Consider the following 17,563-nt stretch of genomic DNA (forward strand, 5'->3'; position numbering starts at 1 on the left):
TTCAAATCTTGAATCTTGTGGTTCTAAAATAAAGAAAATATATTTTTCTATATAAAAAACTATTGGCCTGGAGTTAAGTCTCTGAATGTGTGTTCCCATTTATTGCCTGTGTGAGCACCACAAATGCTTAACACTACCCTCTGATAAGCCTACTGCTCGACCACACTACTCGAAAATGGAGCATTAGAATTATCTAATTTTACCACTGTCAACCTCCAAGGGGAACTTTGAGATAGTATATACAGAGCCAACTTCCTACACCAACTTCAAAGGCAGAAAGGGGTATAAGACCACCACCCAAAACCCCAGACGTTTAGTATCCTTCTGGAATAAAGAGGAACCTCTGCCCATGAGAAGAGCTGAAGGAGGAGTACCGTCTTTTGCTGTGTTGCTATGCTGGACTGGTCTGCAGTTGCTGCTTCTGCCTCAAAAGTGTGCAAAGGGTGAACTTTGCTGTGTGTCCTGCTTGAGAAAGTTCTCCAAGGGCTTGGAGTACAGCTTGCCTCCTTGGGCCTACCGACGACAGCGCTTCAGCAACAATGACGCCGCTGCCTGTACCGTGACCTGGTGACACAACACGTCGCACTGCCCCACTTCACACCGCAGCCCTTGTCTCACTGACGCCGCTGGACACCGTCACTGAGCCGCTGCTGGATTGTGACCTGTGTGCACTGCACGTCTCATCGTCCCACTTCGCACCGCAGCCCAGACGCCATTCACACCAGCGCTCCAGACTTCATCAGCCCGGAGTTCAATCCGCAATGCGTGTGATTTCAAAGGCCCGACAACTCCCGCACCGACTCCGGAACCGACACCGCGATGCCGCTCTCTAGAGCTCACCACCAGGATCACGATGCCCTGCAATTCCAAAGGTACTGTTAGCGGGTCTTCCTGACATCGCTGCTGTCCTGCGATGCCATGTCTGGCCTGAACTGTTGGTTTTGTTGATCACAACGCCATGATAGCTCCCCCTGAGTCTATCGACTTCAAGAAACTTGAGTAAATCTTGCAAAATTCATATCTTTAACACTGAATGTTGGATTTTTACAGTTTTGGTCTTGTTTTACATAGATAAAACTGGTGTGGTGTCCTTTTCACTGTATTAATCTGTGTTATACGCAAATGCTTTACACATTGTTTCTGAGATAAGCCGGACTGCTTGTGCCAAGCTACCAAGGGGGTAAGCAGGGGTTATCTGAGCGGGTATCTCCCTTATCCTGACTAGAATAAGGGTCCCTACTTGGGCAGGGTGTAAACCGACTGTCAACCAGAGGCCCCATTTCTAACAAAGTTTGATACAAAACATCCCTATCCTCAGTGAAGTCATCGTATAGCTGGGGAACTCGTATTGACCAGTGTTCAGCACATGCATTTAAAATGGTTTCACTGGTCACTAACTATGTCTGAGAACCAACAAAGACATAGCAGGAGCACATCTGCTCATGCAGCTATGTGATATATTATATAATGCACCCTGCCTTAGGGCGGTAAAGCCTGCTAGAGGGGTGACTTACATAAATTGCATGCAGTTTTATGGGTCATGGTACACAGGCTGTGTGCCATGTTGTGTTTTAAATTGTGTCTGCAAAAGACACGCAGTCTGCAATGACAGCCTGTCATGTGCTTGGTGAGGGGTCACTTAGGGTGGCACAATTCGTGCTGCAGCCCTTAGGGACCCGCTGTACTCGAGGCCCTAAGTATCAGGGGTACAATTTAGTAGGGGCTTAAAGGGTGCTAAAGGTTTTGCCAATTGAGGAAACAACTGTGCAGTTTTGGGAAAGAGATCTGGTACTGGGGACCTGGTTACCCTTATCAAACACCCTGATTAAGAGAAAGAATTAAAAGTAACATCTGCTTCCAAGTATGTTCCCAATAGAGGTTTGAAGTACTACACAGTTCCCAAGTCATAGACTAGGTATTCGGAAATGGTGACAAGGTGCCAAAAGGACAGCAAACTGGCAACAACACAGAAGTTATCCATTTGTCTATAGACTGCCAGTGCAGTACAGGACATAATTAATGAAAAAGTATTAAGACATATGTTGATGTAATATTATTCAAGATAATCCTGAAGGCCTGTCTCAATAGCTACGCTGTAAATGTACTACTCAGTTGGTTTGGACTAGAGAAGAACATAGGGAAATGGTCTGATATCTGTAAAATTCCAAAATTGCCTTGGTAAGGGCAAAGGAGTAAGTCCTTTTGGACACTGTAGAAATGGAAAACGTTCTGGCTTGCAACTAACTTGCACTCCTTGCAGAGGTCATAGTAATTTTGAAGATAACATTTTAATACGTGCTCAAGATCAGACCTAAGATGTCAACTGCAACAACCAGCCGACAATTGCTCAGAGCTGCATCCCAATCCATCGCTTTAAACCCATCATGCCAACTCAGTTTGGACCCAGCCATATGCAAATCAGTCTTGACCCTACTCCAATGGGAACAGTCCAACCTTAACTGCCAAGCCAGGTCCTCCCTGAATCAGAATACGAGCGACCTAGAACACTTTTTTTTTCCTTCAAGAATTAATTTGAGTTGCAGAAAGTTGGAAATGCATTTAATTCAGGTATTATATATCTATATCTATATCTATATCTATATCTATATATATAGTGTATAGTGCCTTAGCAATACATCTCTTAAAATGTTGATCCATAGCCAACGTTGAAGTACTGGGACTGGTTCATGTCAACTTTAGGATCTTAGAAATGCTCAGACCTTCAATCTGTGGTTAGAATATTTCTTATACAAAAGATGCTTTGTACGAAGGTAAAAGGACGAAACTTGTGCCCTGGGAACACAAGGCTACCCAAAGAGCTGTAGCCTCATCAACAGTTACCAGTACATAAGTGTGAAAAAAAACAGACAAGAAAAGTCCTTCGGGATAGAGATTTAGGGCCAGATGTATAATTTGATAGGGGGAGGTCAAGTCCATCAGGACAATGGAATATATTATCCTGCTGTCCTGATGGAATCCCCACCCACCAAATTTAGAAACAGTCACCAAGCCAGCTGTCATTTCTAAAAGCATTGGTAGGTTCCAATTAATGTTTTTGGTTTTTTTAAGATAAGATGTCAATGGTGTCTGATCACTGGTGCCCATTTAGGGCCACATTGCACAAAGTCACTTAAGTCCAACAATCAGTCCATGACGTGAGTATTCTGTTTTTTTAAAGAAGCAGATGCACTAGTAAGCTAGCACTGAAAGGGATGGTCAAAGGGTACCATTTTTTTCTTTTGGGGGCAGCGGGGCTGAAGAGAGCAGGAGGAATGAATGACGAAGAGTCAATACCTCTGAAACTATTAAGTGCTAGCGAACATCAATGTTCAGGATGACTTCCTGCCTCAACGAGAAATGGATCCAAGTCAGGAGGGTGAAAGCCAACTGTCTCTTCAGCTGAATTAAGAGTACCTACATACACCCTACATGCACAGGATGGGGCAGAAGCAGCACAATCTCCTCTTGATGTCAAAAGAAGATGTAGCTCCACAAACCAAATCATCTTGGTCCTGCCCAGCTGTCCAATGGAGATCTTTTGGCTCTGGGTCAAACTCCGTTCATCAAGACTTTGTCCATACAGTTCTTACAATTTTCTGAGCTTTACATGGGTCTCTTGCGGGCAAGCTCAGCTCCTCTTGGCAGGTACAGTCCAGATTCTCAGGTAACTAAGCACTTACCTCCACAGGTCACAATAACAAAGAATCTTGCAAGCTTTGGTCCAGCCAGGAAGGGAGAGTAGCAAACCAGCAGAGGTTGTACTCCTGACACAGTATCCTCTATCTTACAACAGTCTGCAAGCTTTCTCAGTGCCAAAACTATGATGAGCGCAAACAGTTCTGGTTGAGGTGTCCAACAGTTAAATACTACAAAGGACCCTGATACAAGAAACTACAGCTAACCAAGGAGTCTACTTTGTTCAGATTCCCCTTTAATTATGGAGCAGCATTTTTTCCCTTTTGCTGGCCAAACTGCTTGTGCCCAGTTAGGCCTGTTTTGGATGCAAAGTTTAATGGGCTCAGACATAGCCCTGCATTTGTTCCTGTTGCGAAGAGAGAAACAAGAAGGGAAGCCTACTCTGGACAAAGTGACTGGCCCGGCAACCGCCCCTCACCCACTAGGTACAGATTACTGGGGAAAAGAGGCTAGGGAATGGATAAGTGCAGACTTTGCATGACTGTCGAATTTGCTAGGAGAAAACGACAGCGTAGTCCAGAAAAATAGGACTGGGCATAATGGCACAGCTCTATCAAGCAAGAGAGACATTCATCCAAATACACCCTGCACTATATAGCACTCATAGTTCTAGGTCTAACAGAGATTGCAGACTGTATGTGTGTGCCAGGACAGTAGCTGTTGCATTAAGTACTAAATTCAACATGTAATGGCTATCAAACCTACTAGCTCTCCCAACTTATTTGTGCATGCCGCACAGCACAGGCAAATATGTGGATGCTGTACAATGCCAAAAAAAAAAACACACAAAAAAAACCAAAGAAATACAAAAAAAACAAAAACATTTTGTATGTACAGCCTCCTTCTTTTGTAGGCAAGAGCTTGTACAATGACAGAAGTGTGACGCATATGCCATTTTTTGGCACTTTCTTTTTTTTTTATTTACCGATCAATGATGGAAGAGAAGCATAATGGCAGGAGAAAGCAATGCAGAGCCCGGCGGGGTTAGGGGAGGTTGAAAGACTTGAGGGAGATAGCTGGAAAACACATGCACTCCAATGGACTGCTCAAGCAAAAAGCAAAATAGTAGTTCCCTAAAAGTGGGTAGTGGAAGAACAAAATGGACAGAGATCGTTGTGCAACAAGGGAAAAACTGCATAATTAGCCCAACTGTGAAGTCAGGCTTTGTTCAGCTCTGGGATGCTTCAGGTGATACTGTCTAAATTAACAAAAGTGACAGCATTCACACTTCTAAAAGTTTACGGAAAGTGTTTTGCCTTTTTATTTTCTCCCCTTTTACTGAGGTCTTTATAGCAAGTTGTTTGCTTTGATGTTATTTGCATACTAATAGGATTTGTTTAAAATAATAAACTGTTCCCTCCTATAAACAAAGTATCTTTAAAAATAAATGTATAAATATATATTTTTTTTTTAAATGTGTGCTGGGATCATACTCACATTATAAATTTTCCACTGTCTATTAGTATCAGAGAGCCACATTAAAAATAATGTTTGGTTTGTAAACTTTTTGCAGGACAGCATGCATGACTGACTGGAGAATTACTATTAAAATTACCTTTCGCAGATCTTCCGATGAACTCCCATAATCGCCTTCTCCATCTTCACCATCCGACTCATTCATCTTTGCTTTATTTCCACAAGAAAAAAAAAATATTTGACTGAATACTGGATTTATGCTTTTCCAACAAGCTAGATTCACTTGTACAGTATTCATTAGTATGAGTATAAAACTAAACGCATTTATGAAAACGTCTCATAAGCTGAAAGGAGTACCTCCACAACTGAACATACTCTAGTGCAAATTCAGTGCACAATATCAAGAGAATTAGCTAATGCACTGAACTCAAAGTTCTTCAGCATTCATACATTTTCAACAGCGCATAGAAGAAAACGTGATTTTCTCTCTCAAACTATGAAAAAAGCTCTGGCTAAATGTCTCGTGGGCAAAAAAAGTTGCTAGGAAGTTGATGCAGTTAACTTGGAACATTCTGTACCTAAAATGGGAACTAGACCAGAGCTTTAATTTGTGTTGCATACTTTGTCAGTAGGCTAGTGAGTGAACTGGTAATAACTGCCCGTAATTTCAGTCATACGCTGTATGACCTGCATAGGAGACATTGCTTGATTTTGTTGGTATGTGCTCAATATATTTTTGTGAGTTACTGACCAGAAGTGTAATAATATCAGGTGGAATGTTGTCCAACCAAGATGGTACTACTTTTATGATGGGCAATTAACATCTTCATGGGAAGCCATGGCACTATGAACTGCTGGTTACAGCTAAATAACTAAATAAATAGGGCTAAAGGACTTTAACAGCCTCCAAGGTTGGCGAGGCTGCCTTTAGGCTATGCCACCGTCATGATTAACATCTCAATTCCACCAGAATTAGTTGCTTGTGTAGCATGGTTGTGGTATACATGAGTGGATATGGAACACGCGGGGTGGAGGTGTGAGGCTTCATGAATGTTTCTGGATCACTGGGCCTACCGCTGTTATTCTGGTAAGCATGAGGTGTATAAAAGTGAACATTGCTGTCCATACAAATAACTTGGTGTGTATTTAGGAGGATTGTAGCATGGCTTTTTGTAAGAACATTTAAACAGTGGTGTATTCTTATTCCCCCACCCCCACATTTTACCGGTCTACATGGTTGACTTTCCTGAAGCTCCAGCTGTGAAATGTCGTTTTGCTCCGTTACTTGGCAGGCATCAATCAACCGCAATTGTGTATTAGAATGACAGTGTGCCTCTTAAAAAGTCCTTTATAGATTCAAAGGCAATTTGTGCGAATTTATAAAACTATAAAATGTGATAAACCTGAATAAAGGAAAGGTTCTGATATTTGGTAAGGGGAATCAATAACCTAGCATTTAATAGAGACACTGCCAATCAAAGTACTAAAGCTACCTCAATAGGCCTAAGTTTATCACCATTTGTTTTGTTAGTATGGGTAGTAGCAATGTCATGCTATTTTCAGATAATACTGCAAGAATTCTAGCTATTGCTGTTAAACAAGTCAACTGTCATTTAGACAACAGCGCCCACGAGCAAAAAACACACAAAAAAAATGGGGAAACTGAGAAAAGACAACCTAACAAAAAAATATTAAGTTAGCCAGTCACAAGCCTTTTGTCTGCGGGGCACTAGAAGTTAGAACAAAATAATGCCTCAATCAGGTCATGAGCAGCAGATGGGCACTGATTACGTTGAAATCAATTAGTGCTTCATCCCTGCTCCACATAGAGGAAGGGAAATTATGCCAGGAGTGCCTTGACTAATTTTGAGGCTGTAAAGAAGAGTGCCACGCAAACCAACAAATGGTGAGCAGCAGGTGGGCTCCAAGCCCTTTACTGAACAAAACAGGGTCTGGCATGTGGGACACATGTGCAAGCGCATGCACTTGCAGGCTCGACCCTAAAAATGAAAGGAAACCATACGGTGACATTTAAGTATAATATGCACATGTAGTACCACTTAGAACTGTAGAACTGAGATCAGCTGAAAGCAGTCTGTGGCTTGGAAGCAGGGTGCCATCAATATTTATGACCACTGCTTTGCTATCAGTCAATCATATCTGTGAGCATTACTGTGTTATACAGGCACATACATTTTAAATTAAGCAGCAAACTTACATTCAGGTCAGGAGGTTTAATGTGAATTTAAACACTGGTGGCCTTCAAATCGGTGAAAATGTGGGAAAGAAATAACAGTAGGTGACTATAAAAGGTTTTGAAAAAATGGTGCTTATGTTATTTTTGCATAAGTAAGAAAGTTTTTAGAAATATATTTTTACTTCCACTTCATTTTTGTATGTATGTAGACACAATTCAAGATACTTTGCACTTGTTGTACAAAGATGAAACTCTAAATACTTGATATTTGTCAAAACTTGTCTGACAATTAGGTCCCGGTAACATTCCTGAACTAGTCCTTGGATATCGGGGATTACAAGGGGGCAACTGAGATCCCACAATTAGCCACAAAGGTTTAGCAGCTCCGATTGAGACCTCCAAAGCAGTGCCCCTTCCCCTATCCCCTTTGGAAGTCAGTAGTTTTATGTGAATTGAAGGACTAGTGGACTTTAAATAGGCTAAAGTGGAGCGAGAATCAAAAGGAGGCTACCTCTTGTAGGTTTTTAAACTGCCGAGTGCAAGGCACAGTGTATGTGCTCTTTTCTGACAAGACCAGAAAGTTGTTAGAAATTGATTTTTACTTCCTCTATAAAGGGTATCTGGACTTGACTTTCAAAAGCCTATTCTTTCAACCCCTTAATAGGGGAAGATTGCCTAATCGTTTTGTTTTTGCCTTTTGCAACACAGTCAAAACCATTTGAAGGTTAACAACTATTGCTGAAGCCTTCACATCACTCAAGTTTCTCAAGAGGGTCAATCCAAAAACAATTAAATGACCTTTGATTGGATATGATGAAAATAAATACACCAAACACAGTCAAGGCAGGTTGGAAAGCACGTATTGTAAAAAACATCAAGCTGACTGTAGGAAGTTGGCTCTGTATGCACTATTTCAAAGTAAGGAATAGTATGCACAGAGTCCAAGGGTTCCCCTTAGAGGTAAGATAGTGGCAAAAAGAGATAATACTAATGCTCTATTTTGTGGTAGTGTGGTCGAGCAGTAGGCTTATCCAAGGAGTAGTGTTAAGCATTTGTTGTACATACACAGACAATAAATGAGGTACACACACTCAGAGACAAATCCAGCCAATAGGTTTTTATATAGAAAAATATCTTTTCTTAGTTTATTTTAAGAACCACAGGTTCAAATTCTACATGTAATATCTCATTCGAAAGGTATTGCAGGTAAGTACTTTAGGAACTTCAAATCATCAAAATTGCATGTATACTTTTCAAGTCATTCACAAATAGCTGTTTTAAAAGTGGACACTTAGTGCAATTTTCACAGTTCCTAGGGGAGGTAAGTATTTGTTAGGTTAACCAGGTAAGTAAGACACTTACAGGGCTTAGTTCTTGGTCCAAGGTAGCCCACCGTTGGGGGTTCAGAGCAACCCCAAAGTCACCACACCAGCAGCTCAGGGCCGGTCAGGTGCAGAGTTCAAAGTGGTGCCCAAAACACATAGGCTAGAATGGAGAGAAGGGGGTGCCCCGGTTCCGGTCTGCTTGCAGGTAAGTACCCGCGTCTTCGGAGGGCAGACCAGGGGGGTTTTGTAGGGCACCGGGGGGGACGCAAGCCCACACAGAAATTTCACCCTCAGCAGCGCGGGGGCGGCCGGGTGCAGTGTAGAAACAAGCGTCGGGTTTGTAATGGAAGTCAATGGGAGATCTAGGGATCTCTTCAGCGCTGCAGGCAGGCAAGGGGGGGGTTCCTCGGGGAAACCTCCACTTGGTCAAGGGAGAGGGACTCCTGGGGGTCACTCCTCCAGTGAAAGTCCGGTCCTTCAGGTCCTGGGGGCTGCGGGTGCAGGGTCTCTCCCAGGTGTCGGGACTTTAGGATTCAAAGAGTCGCGGTCAGGGGAAGCCTCGGGATTCCCTCTGCAGGCGGCGCTGTGGGGGCTCAGGGGGGACAGGTTTTTGTACTCACAGTCTTAGAGTAGTCCTGGGGTCCCTCCTGAGGTGTTGGATCGCCACCAGCCGAGTCGGGGTCGCCGGGTGCAGTGTTGCAAGTCTCACGCTTCTTGCGGGGAGCTTGCAGGGTTCTTTAAAGCTGCTGGAAACAAAGTTGCAGCTTTTCTTGGAGCAGGTCCGCTGTCCTCGGGAGTTTCTTGTCTTTTCGAAGCAGGGGCAGTCCTCAGAGGATGTCGAGGTCGCTGGTCCCTTTGGAAGGCGTCGCTGGAGCAGGATCTTTGGAAGGCAGGAGACAGGCCGGTGAGTTTCTGGAGCCAAGGCAGTTGTCGTCTTCTGGTCTTCCTCTGCAGGGGTTTTCAGCTAGGCAGTCCTTCTTCTTGTAGTTGCAGGAATCTAATTTTCTAGGGTTCAGGGTAGCCCTTAAATACTAAATTTAAGGGCGTGTTTAGGTCTGGGGGGTTAGTAGCCAATGGCTACTAGCCCTGAGGGTGGGTACACCCTCTTTGTGCCTCCTCCCAAGGGGAGGGGGTCACAATCCTAACCCTATTGGGGGAATCCTCCATCTGCAAGATGGAGGATTTCTAAAAGTCAGAGTCACCTCAGCTCAGGACACCTTAGGGGCTGTCCTGACTGGCCAGTGACTCCTCCTTGTTGCTTTCTTTGTTCCCTCCAGCCTTGCCGCCAAAAGTGGGGGCCGTGGCCGGAGGGGGCGGGCAACTCCACTAAGCTGGAGTGCCCTGCTGGGCTGTGACAAAGGGGTGAGCCTTTGAGGCTCACCGCCAGGTGTCACAGCTCCTGCCTGGGGGAGGTGTTAGCATCTCCACCCAGTGCAGGCTTTGTTACTGGCCTCAGAGTGACAAAGGCACTCTCCCCATGGGGCCAGCAACATGTCTCTGGTGTGGCAGGCTGCTGGAACTAGTCAGCCTACACAGACAGTCGGTTAAGTTTCAGGGGGCACCTCTAAGGTGCCCTCTGTGGTGTATTTTACAATAAAATGTACACTGGCATCAGTGTGCATTTATTGTGCTGAGAAGTTTGATACCAAACTTCCCAGTTTTCAGTGTAGCCATTATGGTGCTGTGGAGTTCGTGTTTGACAGACTCCCAGACCATATACTCTTATGGCTACCCTGCACTTACAATGTCTAAGGTTTTGTTTAGACACTGTAGGGGTACCATGCTCATGCACTGGTACCCTCACCTATGGTATAGTGCACCCTGCCTTAGGGCTGTAAGGCCTGCTAGAGGGGTGTCTTACCTATACTGCATAGGCAGTGAGAGGCTGGCATGGCACCCTGAGGGGAGTGCCATGTCGACTTACTCGTTTTGTCCTCACTAGCACACACAAGCTGGCAAGCAGTGTGTCTGTGCTGAGTGAGAGGTCTCCAGGGTGGCATAAGACATGCTGCAGCCCTTAGAGACCTTCCTTGGCATCAGGGCCCTTGGTACTAGAAGTACCAGTTACAAGGGACTTATCTGGATGCCAGGGTCTGCCAATTGTGGATACAAAAGTACAGGTTAGGGAAAGAACACTGGTGCTGGGGCCTGGTTAGCAGGCCTCAGCACACTTTCAATTGTAAACATAGCATCAGCAAAGGCAAAAAGTCAGGGGGCAACCATGCCAAGGAGGCATTTCCTTACACTGACCATTTGGAAAAGCTGTTCCGATCAGAAATTGAAAATATGGGCAGGTCCAGTACACTGGGCTACTGTTCGCAGAATGTGGAAAAGTGAGATAAAGTAACTGCAAGTGCAGAGCATGACAGGATACAGCTGGTGATGTTTTCCTTCAAAGTGGCCATGTTTCAGCCTTCTAAGGCTGTTGTCTATCTGCCTTTATCACAGTCTATTTGTTTAATTATTCCCCTCAAAATATATGTTTACTCAAAATGGTAATTTTCACCAAGTTTATCACTAGGGACCAAGATTCGGTAGCTTATTTCAATGGAGAAAAGATAAATTCTGCCAGTATAACCGCTAAAGAGTATGCAAAATATGCTTAATTTGAAAGTTGTCATCTTTGGAAAAAAAAACAAAGCCCTAAAACACAAAAAAAAAATAGATTTCAAACATGTAATGGAGTCCACCACATGGGCAGGTCTATTCAGCTTTAAGACCTTAATGAAGACATAATTTGACCATTATGCCTACAGAGCTAATACAATTCTACTAATAGTATTATTTAGGAAAGTGTATAAATAGCAACACTAGCCAAGCAAAAGTTACCCCAGTAGCAACACAATGCAACACTCTGAAAGCTCTAACAACCACATTAACGACAATTCAATTCACGCAATGTGCATTATTTAAGATACCTAAACATACGGCACTCCATGAAGTTAAAATCCTAGTTACCATGTCCAGCAGTGTTGAAAAAAAGGAAATAATCTGGCTTCTACAAACCAATTTTCTACAAGAACAAATGTTACCTTACACTTTAAAGAGCAAATTAAATGTAAACAGATTGCCTAGTCAAAAGTAAACATTTTCATACATCGTAAGGGCCGCGGGAAGAAATCAGTTGCTTCATGGGAAGTAACAGAGGGGGTCAAATCATCAGCAGAGGATTGGGTTTCTTCATCATCACCAGACAAAAGGTCCTTTGCGATTTCCTCCTTAAAAAAATGAACAACATTATTAATAAATTTGTCTTCAGTCATTGAAGTCTAGAGGCTTAAATCAGGATAAATGCCAGATTTTCAGGACAGACCTATAGCATACATTAAAAGTCTAAATTTAACTGCAACAAGAGTACATACTCCGTTTTCAATGAATATCTGGCATGGGTGAGGTACTCCTGAAGCTCTAGTGAACACAACTAGCATCATCATTTTGGATCGCCAGTGCCATCCAAAAGGATCGCACTGAGTAATGCACCAACAAGAAAAACAAATTGGGGAAGGCCATACAACTTTCCTACCCACGCAGAAAACATGTCTCCAGAAATTCTTTCAAGAATGTGACCTTGGTAAAGGTCACAATGTAGGTAGGATGTCACAGTGCTTATGTTGCTAGCAACAGCCAGCAACTTCTGGGGGACAGGGGGTGGGGTAGGGATTAACTTAAGCTAAAGGGGGAACATTTGATTGCAATGAAAAGGTGGTTCTCCCACCGAAACAGGTCATTAAAGTTTCAAGGATGGAAGAGAAAACAAAGGAAAGGAAAACTACCTAACAGACATAAGAACCTTAATTTCAAATTGTAAGCTGTAGCTCCACGTTTATGTTGGATCCTAGAGCAATATCTAGAAAATTTATATATAACTACTTTACCTTAGAAAAGGCAATTCATTTTCTGGTACTGGTAATATTGGCCTTTTATCTTGAAGACCAATTACAAAAATGTAAAAAAGAAATAGTTCAAAAACAAGCAAATAGGAACATTTTTTAGAACATAATACATTAAACAGAGACAGGCTACAGCTTTAAGACATTGCAAACAGACACTGTTGTCTAAGATAACCTACAATACCCATATCCCAATCAGTGGAGGTTCAGCAGATTTTTACAAAGCATCTTGATCCAACACAGCATGCACTGACCAGGGAGGAGAGAAGGTTGTTTTCGAACTCACACTATAATTATAATGATTTGTAAAACTAAGAACACATCTCCCCAGGTGGCTGCCTTGCTGCTTTACCTCTAGCAGACTAGGTTTTTGGTCTAGAAGTGAGGGATGTGCTAGACTTTGGTAACCGTACTGCTTTGAAATAGTTGAAGTGGCAACTCCCAAGCAAATGGGTGACCAGATAAACCAACTTTCTGGACAGTAACTAAGCACCCTTCTCTCACCAAGTACACAAACTCTTTCTGCTGAAACTTTTTTTAAATAAAGGTTGGTGCAGAAACTGGATGTTAGCATCAGAGTCTAACCACTTGGGGAAAGAAACCTGTATTCATCTACATCCTATTCGTAAATGTCATTTCTCTACTGGCTGGAGGGACCAATATCTGTCATAGATGTTACAAGATGGAATGTCCTGATCAGAAGTAACATACTGTATGTGATTTTACATTCGCCCCTACCATGAGAAGGACTGTGCTGCTGAAATCAGAGGCAGTCTATTCTCTCAACTGGTCAGGTATCAACTCGATTGATCTTTTAGGTACTCTCGCCTCTCAAGTGTCTAAGACCACCCTGTAGGTAGTGAATTGACAAACTGGGATGATATTAAATTGGCATCGTTCTAGTACAAATGTAGGCAGTGTAGTGACTTTCAATTATTGTCATAGAATTATCTAAAGGCCTAGGCTTTGATGAAATAATCAAAACCGGGGCAAAGAATTTATTTATTCTGAAATATGCAGCCACCAAAGGCACACACTTGAAGGTTAGTAGGGCAGCTCTTAGGACCACAGTGGCACTATTTGCCCACTTCAATTCGGGCTAGGAGGCACAGGTGCAGTGGTGCAGTCCAGCGTCAGGTTTTGGTGCTCGGAGTCCTCACAGTGTGTAGGAAGTTGGCTCTGTATGCACTATTTCAAAGTAAGGAATAGTATGCACAGAGTCCAAGGGTTCCCCTTAGAGGTAAGATAGTGGTAAAAAGATCATTCTAATGCTCTATTTTGTGGTAGTGTGGTCGAGCAGTAGGCTTATCAGAGGGTAGTGTTAAGCATTTGTTGTACACACACAGGCAATAAATGAGGAACACACACTCAGAGACAATTCCAGGCCAATAGGTTTTTGTATAGAAAAATATATTTTCTTAGTTTATTTTAAGAACCACAGGTTCAAGATTTACAAGTAATGCTTTAAATGAAAGATACTTCACTTAGGAACTTTGAATTAGCAAAATAGCATATACAGTTTTCACACAAATGACATATAGCTATTTTAAAACTAGACAGTGCAATTTTCACAGTTCCTAGGGGAGGTAAGTAATTGTTAGTTCTTGCAGGTAAGTAAACCACCTACGGGGTTCAAATTTGGGTCCAAGGTAGCCCACCGTTGAGGGTTCAGAGCAACCCCAAAGTTACCACACCAGCAGCTCAGGGCCGGTCAGGTGCAGGGTTCAAAGTGGTGCCAAAAACGCATAGACTTCAATGGAGAAGGGGGTGCCCCGGTTCCAGTCTGCCAGCAGGTAAGTACCCGCGTCTTCGGAGGGCAGACCAGGGGGGTTTTGTAGGGCACCGGGGGGGACACAAGTCCACACAGAAAGTACACCCTCAGCAGCGCGGGGGCGGCCGGGTGCAGTGTGCAAACAAGTGTCGGGTTTGTAATAGGAATCAATGGGAGACCAAGGGGTCTCTTCAGCGATGCAGGCAGGCAAGGGGTGGGGGGGGGGGGCTCCTCGGGGTAGCCACCACCTGGGCAAGGGAGAGGGCCTCCTGGGGGTCACTCCTGCACTGGAGTTCCGATCCTTCAGGTACTGGGGGCTGCGGGTGCAGGGTCTTTTCCAGGCGTCGGGATCTGAGAGTCAGGCAGTCAGGTCAGGGGGAGCCGCGGGATTCCCTCTGCAGGCGTCGCTGTGGGGGCTCAGGGGGGACAACTTTGGTTACTCACAGTCTCGGAGTCGCCGGGGAGTCCTCCCTGAAGCGTTGTTTCTCCACCAGTGGAGTCGGGGTCGCCGGGTGCAGAGTTGCAAGTCTCACGCTTCTGGCGGGAAACGCTGTTGTCTTTAAGTTGCTCCTTTGGAAACAAAGTTGCAGTCTTGGGTGAACAGGGCCGCTATTCTCGGGAGTTTCTTGGTCCTTTTAGAGCAGGGCAGTCCTCTGAGGATTCAGAGGTCGCTGGTCCTGGGGAAAGCGTCGCTGGAGCAGTTTTCTTCCGAAGGGGGGAGACAGGCCGGTAGGGCTGGGGCCAAAGCAGTTTGTGTCTCCGTCTTCTCTACAGGGTTTTTCAGCTCAGCAGTCCTCTTCTTCTTAGGTTGCAGGAATCTGAGTTCCTAGGTTCAGGGGAGCCCCTAAATACAGAAATTAGGGGGGGGGGGGTTAGGTCAGGGAGGGCAGTAGCCAATTGCTACTAGCCCTGAGGGTGGCTACACCCTCTTTGTGCCTCCTCCCAAGGGGAGGGGGTCACATTCCTATCCCTATTGGGGGGGATCCTCCATCTGCAAGATGGAGGATTCCTAAAAGTCAGAGTCACTTCAGCTCAGCCTGCCTTAGGGGCTGTCCTGACTGGTCAGTGACTCCTCATTGTTTTTCTCATTATCTCCTCCGGCCTTGCCGCCAAAAGTGGGGCCGTGGCCGGAGGGGGCGGGCAACTCCACTAGCTGGAATGCCCTGTGGTGCTGGAACAAAGGGGGTGAGCCTTTGAGGCTCACCGCCAGGTGTTACAGCTCCTGCAAGGGGGAGGTGATAAGCATCTCCACCCAGTGCAGGCTTTGTTACTAGCCACAGAGTGACAAAGGCACTCTCCCCATGTGGCCAGCAACATGTCTCGAGTGTGGCAGGCTGCTAAAACCAGTCAGCCTACACAGGTAGTTGGTTAAGGTTTCAGGGGGCACCTCTAAGGTGCCCTCTGGGGTGTATTTTACAATAAAATGTACACTGCCATCAGTGTGCATTTATTGTTCTGAGAAGTTTGATACCAAACTTCCCAGTTTTCAGTGTAGCCATTATGGTGCTGTGGAGTTCGTGTTTGACAGACTCCCAGACCATATACTCTTATGGCTACCCTGCACTTACAATGTCTAAGGTTTGGTTTAGACACTGTATGGGCACAGTGCTCATGCACTGGTGCCCTCACCCATGGTATAGTGCACCCTACCTTAGGGCTGTAAGGCCTGCTAGAGGGGTGACTTATCTATACTACATAGGCAGTGTGAGGTTGGCATGGCACCCTGAGGGGAGTGCCATGTCGACTTACTTGTTTTGTCCTCACCAGCACACACAAGCTGGCAAGCAGTGTGTCTGTGCTGAGTGAGGGGTCCCCAGGATGGCATAAGATATGCTACAGCCCTTAGAGACCTTCCCTGGCATCAGGGCCCTTGGTACCAGTTACAAGGGACTTACCTGGATGCCAGGGTGTGCCAATTGTGAAAACAAAAGTACAGGTTAGGGAAAGAACACTGGTGCTGGGGCCTGGTTAGCAGACCTCAGCACACTTCCAATTCAAAACATAGCATCAACAAAGGCAAAAAGTCAGGGGGTAACCATGCCAAGGAGGCATTTCCTTACACACCCTAATTCAAAGACTCCACAAAGCCGGGCACAGAAGGGACTGCTCTCGACTGGATTACATCCTACCTTCAAAACAGAACTAATATCTATTCTCCCCCTTCTCAGCCAAACCCTACCTCACAAAAGCAGGGGTCCCCCAAGGATCAATCATCTCACCTTTGCTTTTCAACATCTATATGATATCATTATCAGAACTGACCAATAATTTTCAACTCACATGCAACAACTATGCAGATAACACACAAATACTACTTAAATTGGAATGCCCCAAAGACACTGAAAACTCACAAATCTTCAGTTGCCTCAGAGCTGTTGATCAGTGGATGACTTGGAGCCATCTCAAACTAAATGCCTCCAAAACAGAAATACTCATATGTGGTGACTGGAAAAATTATGACCTAATGTGCGCCTGGCCCGACGATCTCGGACCACCTCCTCAATTATCCAAGGAAGTTAAAAAACCTTGGAAATACCATGGACTCCAATTTACTAGTGAATGCCCAAGTGGACAAATTAACACGAAACAGCTTCATCACCTTGAAGACTCTGCAACGCATCTTCCCCCACCTCGGATATCCACACAAGGTGCAAGCTACTATCTTTCTTGTACTATCCTAACTTTATTATGCCAATGGCCCCTACCATGGATCATCTCTATTATGAAAAAACGACAACGTATTCCGAACTCCGCTGCCAGGCTACTATTACATGTAAAGCCACAAGCCCACTTCTCCCCTGCCTTGAGAGCACTACACTGGTTATCAGTTACCAGATGATCCACCTTCTAGCTGCTTTGTATCACCCACAAAGTTATACATGGAATAGGACCGCTTTTCATCAGAAACAAAATAACCAAATACATTCAACAAAAAAACCTCTGCTCAAGATTGGCACCCCTCCTTAGAATACCACCATACAAGAAAAAGACTATAGGTGGTACATCCTTCTCCGTTCAAGCAGACAAACTATGAAATGTATTACCCCCAAATATAAGATCCACAGATAACTATCTTGTCTTCAAAAGACTACTCAAGAGGTGGCTCTTTCCTTCATAACCACCATATTCAAACAGCAATAGACTGCATATGCCTGTGATGATAAATATTTTTAATCTGATTATGTGTATATTCTAGATATGTATAGTTCTTTAGGAAATATGTACTGCGCCTATGTCATAACAATAAAACACACAGATACTCTTAAAA

At 44.3% G+C, this 17,563-nt stretch overlaps 1 protein-coding gene across 9 annotated transcripts in view; it reads right to left on the reverse strand.

Annotated features, from left to right (window-relative positions):
- The window catches only part of MIER3 (MIER family member 3), a 262,722-nt gene that overhangs the window by 228,513 nt on the left and 16,646 nt on the right, over nt 1-17,563 (reverse strand). For all 9 annotated transcript variants that reach the window (XM_069222367.1, XM_069222376.1, XM_069222395.1 and 6 more), the window contains 2 exons: nt 11,732-11,852; nt 5,252-5,322 (listed from right to left, as the gene is read on the reverse strand). In XM_069222367.1, coding sequence (XP_069078468.1) covers nt 5,252-5,322; nt 11,732-11,852 — 192 coding nt within the window. The remainder of the gene's footprint in view (nt 1-5,251; nt 5,323-11,731; nt 11,853-17,563) is intronic.

This window comes from Pleurodeles waltl, chromosome 1_1, assembly GCF_031143425.1.
Source record: "Pleurodeles waltl isolate 20211129_DDA chromosome 1_1, aPleWal1.hap1.20221129, whole genome shotgun sequence".
Classification (NCBI taxonomy): domain Eukaryota; kingdom Metazoa; phylum Chordata; class Amphibia; order Caudata; family Salamandridae; genus Pleurodeles; species Pleurodeles waltl.